Below are 9,726 nucleotides of genomic sequence, written 5' to 3' on the forward strand. Positions count from 1 at the left end.
TATGACTCCATAGATTTGAAATCTCTAGATATTTTGATGCATCCTGAATCTGGCTAGCCTTCAGATCCTTAATGATGATCCTGCAAAACAATGTTAGACGTGGCCCAACCATGGGGTCGGGAGGCCACCTCTGAAGGCTAAGTCAGTTAAGGAATTGATCACAGAGCTCTGGCTAGATGCAGAGCCAAAATTATACATAAATGTGAAGGAAACGACTCAGATACCTCGTAAGGGCGTAAGTCACTTGTTTATATAGGTTTTACCTCTGATTCCCGACCAAGACGGTTCAGGATCCTTCTTGGTGACCGTCTGATCGTAGGGTTTTACACTAGATATTCAGGATCGTGATAGTTACCAAACTTAGCACGATTCCCCTCCCTGCTTCAATGGCAGTTACCTTCTTTAACTCAGTTGCGTATCTTGTAAGATTCAGGATCACGTTCGTGATTCGTAACCGTCTAACGGCTCCTTCTGCACTCGTAGAGATTAGGTCAAGACTAGTCCCAATCGTGGCCCAACCAGGCCTTAAGACTCGAACCCGGTCAAGTCGGGTCCGATTTAATTTTCTCCGTATCATATTTGAAATCTCCAGACTCATGTAACCAAACAGCCCCTTAAATCATGCACACTTAATGGTTGCAAAATCCAAATTTGAGATCCACCAAACTCAATATTTTTTTATTAGAAGAATGAAAGCGTTCTCCTGCTGGCGCTTTAACTTCTCACTTTCCCTTTTCTCTTTTTGAAACCAACGTCTCTTTGTTGGAGTGGTCATGTAGTAATCATCACATATTCGTGAAAGTGTTCTCCACTTGCTCCACTTTTAGTTGGAGTGGTATTCCTCTTTCTTCTTTTTCTTGGTTTCCCCATTGTTTGGTAGAGGAAATTGCAACACTATTTCTTTGTTTTCCTGCTGGCACTTTAACTTTTCACTTACCTTTTTTTATTTTTGAAATCGATACCTCTTTGTTTTCTTGTTGAGTAAAGTTTCCAGAACCTGTTGATTTCTTCATTTTTTGGCCATAAGGAACGAAACCTATTAATTTCTTCATTTCCTCTGCTAATCAACTCCACTGGTTCGGCCTCTAAGGCCTTTACCTAATCCCAGCTTGTCACTGGAACTTAGAGCTCTTTCAACAACTTATCTTCGTGGCAATCATGGCCACTTTAGACTCAGCTTCCTCTTCCTCTGTTGCCTCTGCAGCTGAATCTTCTTCAATTTACAATGTGTTTATCAACTTTAGGGGCAAAGATCTTCGCAACAGTTTCATTGGGTTCCTTTACAAAACTATGAAGGACAGAGCAATCGATGCCTTTCTTGATAGTGAAAAACTATGGACTGGAGAAGCAATTGGCCCAGCCCTCTATGAAGCGATCAGTGGTCCCAAAATCTCAATCCCTATCTTCTCTGAAGGTTATGCAAATAGCAAATGGTGTCTGGACGAACTCGTTGAGATAGTTCAATGCCATGAATCCAACAAACAAATAATCCTGCCCATATTCTTCAATGTTGACCCATCGGATGTTCAGCATCAGACCGGAACTTTTGAGAAAGCGTTCTTAGAACACCAGAAGATGTTTGATCCCAAAAAAGTAGAGAGCTGGAGGGAAACTTTGAGAGTGGTAGGGAACTTGAAAGGAGAAGTTGTCGACAATACTACGTAAGTTTCTAACCAACAAACTTCTTCTTAAGTTAATCTCATTATGTATATATATATATATATATATATATATATATATATATATATATATATATATATATATATATATATATATATATATATATATATTTCGTTCTATAGTGGTTAGAATTTTACTAATTTTGATTTCAAAAGACTCCAATCGGTTTCTTCTTCTCTTTACTTGATATTTCCATCCCTTTGCTTGTTCTTCTGATTTTATTTTTAATAAAATAACTACAGGAATCAAGCTGAGGTAGTTGAATTAGTTGCCAAAAGGGCTCTAAGGGAATTGGTCAATAACACACGCTTGCTTGAGGGCGAGTACCGTATTGACATGGATTCCAGAGTAAAGGATCTATATTCATTATTAAACATTGGCTCCGATGACGTTCAATTCGTGGGAATTTCTGGTTTTGGTGGTATCGGGAAGACGACACTTGCCAAGGATGTCTATAATGACATCCTTTCAACCTTCGATAACTCTTGTTTTCTTTCAGACGTTAGAGAACGAGCAACACAATTCGAGGGTCTAGTGTCATTACAGAACCAATTCCTAAAGGATATTTTCAAGGAAGACTTTGAGGTAAAAGATCTTCAAAGAGGAAAAGCATTAATAAAAGAAAGAATTAGCAAGAAAAATGTTTTTCTTGTTCTTGATGACGTTGACAGTAAAAAACAGATAGATGCTTTGGCTGGTAATCTCAATTGGTTTGGCAAAGGAAGCAGGGTCATAATTACAACAAGGGACGAACGTGTTTTGGACTTGGCTAAAGTTAATGGAGGTAAAATATACAAGCCTCAATTGCTAGATCATGTGCATTCTCTTCAACTATTTAGTTTGCATGCCTTTCGAAATAGCCAACCTCCAGAAGATTACATGCAACTCTCTCACATGATGTGGTACACCATTCTGGAGGGTTACCTTTAATTCTAGAGGTATTTGGGTCTTATCTATCAGATATAAGTGACAAAGATGAGTGGGAAGACACATTAAAAGCATTAAAAGAAATTCCTCATGAAGAAGTCCAAAGAAGGCTAAGGATAAGCTATGACAATTTGGAAAATGATTATCAAAGAGACATATTTCTTGATGCGGCTTGCTTTTTCATTGGATGGGAAAAGGAAATTTTAATTTCCATATGGGAAGCTTGTGGCTTTCATCCAAAATCGGCAATATCCAGATTAATGAAGAGATCCCTCCTAAAGTTTGATGGTGAATGCTTGACAATGCATGATCACATTAGAGACATGGGAAGAGAAATTGTCTTAGAAGAAAGCCGCGAAGATCCAGGTAAGCGTAGTAGGCTATGGTCTTATGGCAACGTTGTGGAAGTATTAAGCAGACATAAGGTAACACCTAAACACATCCCCCCCCCCCCCTTCTTTTTCTTAATATAGTTTTGTTATCCAACAATTTCCATTTAATTGAGTTATTTTCTATTATAGGAAACTGACACAATAAAAGGCATGAGCTACTTGTATGATCTAGAACCACCTTTTGATCTATCCACGGAATCTTTGGAGTTGATGCCCAATTTAAGATTCCTTCATATTACTCTTCCATTTGAATGTTTTAAGGAGAGAAGCTTCCAGCTTTCCGATTTCTATCATAGGAGATTAGTTTGTCTCAAGCTATCACATGACGGTTCTAATCAGTTTTGGAATGTCAGACCTCCAGATAAAGATAAGGTATAACATTCAAGTTTTTTCTTTTTCCCAATAATAATATTAAGTTTTATAAATCGTAATACATGTATGTTTTCTCTTTGTTAATTTACAGCGGTTTCAAAAATTGAAAATTCTCGATCATATTAACTGTCACCGGCTTCCAATGTCCCCAAACTTTTCATGGTTTCCTTCTTTGGAGCAATTACACTTTGAAGGATGTCATTCATTGAAGGAGTTAGATGAGTCCATTGGGCAGTTGAGTCAACTCAAAGGTCTTTTTCTCAACGAGTGCATGTCACTTAAGAATTTGCCTGACTCCATTGGTGACTTGAAAAACCTAGAGAAGCTTGACTTGTCATTCATTGGAATAGAAAAACTCCCAAATAGCATCTATCGGATGTATTCTCTCAAAGAGCTTATTCTTTGTGGCTGTGAGTCACTCAAGAAATTGCCTGAGTCAATTGGTGATCTAAAATCACTAGTTAAGCTTGATCTGTCGTCAACAGAAATAGAAGAACTCCCAGTCAGCATTTGTAGGATGACTTCTCTCAAAGAGCTTATTCTTTATCAATGTTACTCACTCAAGAAGTTGCCCGATGGTGTTAGACTGTTAGAAAAACTTGAGTTACTAGACTTTCGACATTGCATCACAGTAGTGAAGCTACCAAGGTCATTCGGGGGAATGAGATATTTGGATAGATTACAACTGGAAGCAATTGATATTAATGAATTTCATGATGATTTTTCAATGCCCCCAAATTTAGTGAAGCTTAACTCCCTCCCGAAAAATTTGTCAGCCTTGAAAACTTTGAAGGAACTAAAGATTAATAAATGTTACACATTGGAATACATCCCGACGCTTCCCTCATGCTTGGTTGAACTTCGTATTCAAGACTGTGATTCATTGGTACGATTACCTGATCTGTCAAAGTTAAAAATGTTGAGAACATTAAAGCTCAGGTATTGCAAAAAGCTGGAGGAAATCCCAAGCCTCGAGGAAATAGAATCATTGCACGAATTGGATGCGGAAGGATCCTGTAACTTGACATTTACTCGACAGCAGATACAGGTGCCGGCCACCCCTAATCCCCGTATCATGTTTTCCATAGGAACTACATATTGTTTTGATTATTGATACTTGTTTTCTTTTGTCCTGATTATTTGCAGGGACTACTTTCACCGGAGAACGTTTCACTGGCGACGTCACGTATTATTCTTTCCCTTGTTCTGAAAATCTCACGCGACCCCTGGTTCCCTTTGGAATTGCGGTGGGAATTCCCTCCACCTAGAACAGACGTTTATGCTTCCATCCACAAAAAGGATAAAAAAGTCAGTTGCTTGCATTCGCTGACAGTGAAGAATTTTGAGTATAGTATTGATGGAGATGTATTCTACATTTGCCATTTTAGAGGCTTCGACTGGTTTGGAGTTCCGTTGCACGAAAATGATAAAATTGAGATTTTACGTATCGGTGCACCTCGCTGCCTGGTAGAATTCTGTGAGGTCTTGTTCATGAACGGGGAATTTGGTATTGGTACGCAAACGCCTTGTCAAAATTCAAATACATTGATGGTACCAGATTTATTCAATTGGTCAGACGTGGATGTCGATGGTGGAGTAATAACTTTAAACGATGATGGGTCCAACCAGCAGATGCTACAAAATCCATCGCTTGTTCAGGAAACTGGAATAATATATCCCTTTGAAAATACAAAAGAAGAAGAAGAAGAAGAAGAAGTGATGAACAACGTTCCTAAGTTATATGTCTTGAGTCATTTAAAACTGGACTCTTTTTCTGATGCAATGGCAGAAGAGGGAGATACGTTGAGGCCCGGTAAGAGAGTTCGCTTTCATAGTAACATTCCGGAGCTTATGGGTGTTAAAAGGTACCAACACCAATTCAAGCTATTCTATTGAAATAATTTAATTTATTTCTCCACATACATGCTAATCTATTAATTAACAGATAGAACCATTAATTTGCTGATCAGGTCCGAATTTTGATCAGTTGGTGAAAAATACTCATCGATTTCATGCAAAACTAAGTGCTCCTTGTTGCTGCTTCATTTCTACTCAAAAATGGGATATGAAACTGTTCTCGAACTGCCTTCTACTGCAACTATTTAAGCACAGATTTTTGTGGTGAGGCCTTTTTCTTTTCTACTGAGTTTAACCTTTTTAATTTGTTGTTGTCACTCACCTTAATAAGAGAAAAAAAGAAAAGAAAAAAAAAACATTCTAACGTTCTTTATTGCATACAGATGTTGAATTTTTTGTTTCTTTTCTATGAAAGTAACTCGGCTCTACTGGTTTTTTTTCACTTGCTATTAACATTTGGGTATGGCTTAATTATTTTCTTAATTATGGCTGTTTCAAGGGAGATACCTGAATGAAAAGAAGTTAAAATTTAATTTTTTGGATATTGATTTTTATATTAATTGTAAAGCAAGGGTCACATATACTATCTAATCTCTATCAAGATGAACAAAGAGTTTAGGTATATAGATATGTGTGATTTGTAATTAATGACTTAATTCATGTCATCCTTACAAGGTTGTTGTGGAGTTCAAATTTCCTTGGAGGGAGGTGAGTAATTTTCGGTGTAAACAATTGCCTTTATTTTGTGTGGCAAATCTCCTTTCATGTAGGGGTTCAATGGTGATGTATGGCAAATTGATATGAGCGTATACCATCTCATCATGGATCTTGTATTAAGGTGGTATGTACCTAGTAACGGAGCTCTATAATTTTAATTAGGGTTTGAGGGGGGTTAAATATATGAAGCCTTAACCCTTTTTCAGAGACTATTTCTACATGAATCCATGATCAAGCATCCAACTGCAAGTGAACAATTGACCAACATGTCAATTTACATTCTTCATAGGGGTATGCTATCCACTTTTCTTTTAATTCACTAATATTGTATTGTAGAAAATAAATTCTTTAAACATAAACTACATGGAGGTATACCCTCCACATTTTGATTAGAATAGTCGTTTCAAAAGAAATTGGTAGAAAATTTATGACGGAATAATTGGTTGTTATAATTTCAGTTTTCTTGCATCTATGATGCAAAAGTTCAAAGTGACAAAGGTGGATCAACCCATATTAGCATTCATTGCCGACAGCTAGAGGAAACCCCAGGCCTTGAGGAAATCGAATCATTGTACAAATTGAATGCACGAGGCTCCTATAACTTAATACATACTCAAAGGAAGATTATACAGGTACAGGTCATCCCCCTCTATCATGTTTTCTGTAGAAACTATATCTGTACTAGTAAATTTGTGAACAATCCTAGGACAAAACTCACTTGTATTATCTTTCTCTCAAGGTGAGTAATCTCAGAACAGACAATTACCTTAAAACTCACTTGGTTGTATTACTAACAATTCGATTGTTTTTTTGAATTTTTCACAGCTTCGAGTTTGCAATTCATTCTACTATAGACGATGGACGACCGAAAAGAAAAAAGCTAGGAAGCTAGCAGCAGCTCAATCTATGATTATATCTCTTTGCAGGGTCTAAGTTGGCAGTGTCCAATCATCATCAACATGCCGCATCACCTAGAACCAGCTGGAAATTTGTTCAAGATTTGATATAGGAAGAATATAAATTTAAATTTCGGCATATAATTAATGAATGGATACCAGATATTCGGTCTTGTCCATTCTCTTTTTCATTTCTTACTCTCCTTCAAGAATCAACGGAAATGAAAGAAGCCGATTGTTTTCCCTTTCTGCTTTCGAGAAAAAATAGGAGCTTCCATTATATAAAGAACGTATCAATTAAAAGAGTAGTGAGGCTTTTTTCTCTTCTACTTCTACTGAGTTCGACCGCAAGGACATACAGATTATTTCGATCTGTCGCCTTAATAAGAAAAAGAAATCCTAACCTTCTATCTGATCTCTCTCCAGATGAGCAAAGAGCCCACTGACTAAGCCTTGTCCTAAGCCTCTGCATCAGAGTTGGCCCTGCCCCTAACAATCATCTCTAGTCTTCTTCCCTTGCAAATAAATAAAATCTGTAGCCTCACTCACAGGGTTAAGGGACCAAGGGAGATTATCACAAATACTAGCAGAAATAGGATTGTCTACGAAGCAAAATAGAATCTAATTTCCAATCAGACAAGTTGTTGATACCATGGAAAATCACAAAATTAGGACAGAGGCAATGAGGTCGACGACATAACCCATTTAGGCTTTTTTTTTTTTTTTTTTTTTTTTAGAAAAGGGTTTATATATTAACGCGCGACCCACGCAAGGCATCCAGATTACAAAGATCAAGAAGTCCAAAATCCAACAAAGGCCAAAGAGTCCGGCACACTACGGACACAGCCTTACCAGCAAGGAAGTCTGCTACAGAATTACACTCCCTTTTAACGTGAAAAAACGAAATATTTTGAAGCCTAGAGGCTAGATTCACCACATCCCAGACTAAATTTTGAATATCCACTGGAATCAGCTCCATCTTGGTCACAAATTTGATCACCTCCACCGAATCTAATTCCACAAGGACATTATCATAGCCTTCCTCTAAAGCCAACAAAATACATTCTCTAACAGCTAGCATCTCACCCATCAGGATAGTGTCGAAATTGGCAGGAATCGCAACCCCTATGATGGGCTTTCCCTCAAAATCCCTGCATACAAGGCCCAACCCACTCCCATCCTCAGTAAGAGCTGCATCAACATTGATTTTAACAAAGCCCATAGGAGGAAGAACCCACTTCATCACGTCCCTGGATGTTTCATCTGCCTGAAACCTATCCTCAACTCAAAGAGGAGAATTGAAGCTGCTGGAAAACGCTGCTGCCTCCATTACTGCTTTCTCTGCCACCTGCTCAGGCGACCACTTTAATCCCTAGAACACCAGATCATTTTGGGTCTTCCAAATTCTCCAGCAGATATATGCGAAAAGGGACGATGCTTCTCTAAAATTCAATTTCTCCTCAGGTAGGCTCCTCTTCCAATCTGAAATCGCCTCATGCATCAATGGGTTCACCGGAGGAGAGAAAGAAAATGGAGATGCAAACCATAATCTTTGAGCAAAATCACAGTCCAGTAGAAGATGATCGATTGATTCCAAAGCTCCACATCTGCTACACCTTGGATCGAATTTTTCGATTCTCTTGGAAAGCTCCTCTGCCGAAGGTAAAGCCCTTGCACACACTCTCCATAACATGTTTCTAATTTTTGGAGCCGCATGACATTTCCAGATATTCACAGAGAAAATTCCATTTCTCTCAAGACCCCAAACAATTCTATCCTCCCTAGAGGTCAAGGTAACCTTCAACTTCAAGATAGCTTTGGCATCTCCTTGATCAAACACCTCCTTGATTAAGTCCTCCTTCCAAGTTCTAAATGCTTCATCAATTAGGTTAGAAACCCAACTGTAGACTTGATCGCAATAAACAAAACCCGCTAGACATGCTTTTATCAACTACCATTCAATCATAGAACAAGTAATTAAACATGACATGTTATTGCAATATTGACTCTAAACTACAACAGAGGACCAACATATATGATGGATTTCAGCTAAGAACTACAACATCTTTAATACCATCTAACAAACATGGCAGATATAAAATCACAAATCACAAATCATATCATTTTTTATCCCCACCACAAGAATCACAAATTTAACTTATCTTGAAACAGAGGTGGAAAATATTTTTAAACTCACATTAATATTACAAAGGATTTAGTTCAACAAGTATAGTAGAACTTGTTACATAACAAGATGAGGTATAACACACAGTACATACCTCTTGCTCAGTGGAATTATGAGCAAAATGACCAGGCTTTTGACACTTGAAGCAAATCAAAGCTGATTTCTTCTTGCCAGCACTAGTCCCCCTTAAACGCTTGGGGCCACTCTTGTTTTTGTTCCCACCCTGGTTACTTTGCTTGGACCGCTGAGGTTGAGCTTTCTCTCTCTTGCGCTTGAAGCCTGCACCCTTACTAGTGCTAGCTTCAGCAGCAAATACATCAGTTTGAGGGGCATCAGCCAACATCCAAAGAGGTTGCCCTTGTCTAATGTGATAGTACGGCAGCTCTTAGCTATGTCAAGGACCCCAAGTATCATGGGAAGACCAAACATATACAATTGAGATATCACTTTGTTAGAGACATTACATCAAGGAAGAAAGTTGTACTTAAGCACATATCTACTAGTCAGATGGTAGCCTCTTACCAAACCTATAGCCAAGGATGTTTTTATTTCTCATATAAAATCCTTGGGCTTGCGTAGATTGTGACTTATTTTTGTATTGAGACTTTCTTATTATTGAGTAATATAAGTTCATTCCAACATTTATTTTATTCACTTTCTGTGTGATTGTGTTCTTATAGCATAAAACAAGATATGTCAA

At 37.9% G+C, this 9,726-nt stretch overlaps 1 protein-coding gene and 1 pseudogene across 2 annotated transcripts; one reads left to right on the forward strand and one right to left on the reverse strand.

Annotated features, from left to right (window-relative positions):
* Positions 1 to 1,084: 1,084 nt before the first annotated feature.
* LOC149002351 (disease resistance protein L6-like) lies at positions 1,085 to 5,267 on the forward strand (annotated as a pseudogene). The gene is made up of 5 exons (XR_016170415.1): positions 1,085 to 1,661; positions 1,923 to 3,032; positions 3,129 to 3,371; positions 3,463 to 4,419; positions 4,518 to 5,267. The product of XR_016170415.1 is annotated as a disease resistance protein L6-like (transcript).
* A 2,319-nt stretch (positions 5,268 to 7,586) lies between these two features.
* LOC149002352 (uncharacterized) lies at positions 7,587 to 8,084 on the reverse strand. The gene has a single exon (XM_089138696.1). It carries the CDS (start codon positions 8,082 to 8,084, stop codon positions 7,587 to 7,589), a length of 498 nt encoding a protein of 165 aa, XP_088994822.1.
* Positions 8,085 to 9,726: the final 1,642 nt, after the last annotated feature.

The sequence above is a fragment of the Hakea prostrata genome, chromosome 10 (assembly GCF_041222555.1).
Source record: "Hakea prostrata isolate BN-2017 chromosome 10, UWA_Hpros_2, whole genome shotgun sequence".
Lineage (NCBI taxonomy): Eukaryota > Viridiplantae > Streptophyta > Magnoliopsida > Proteales > Proteaceae > Hakea > Hakea prostrata.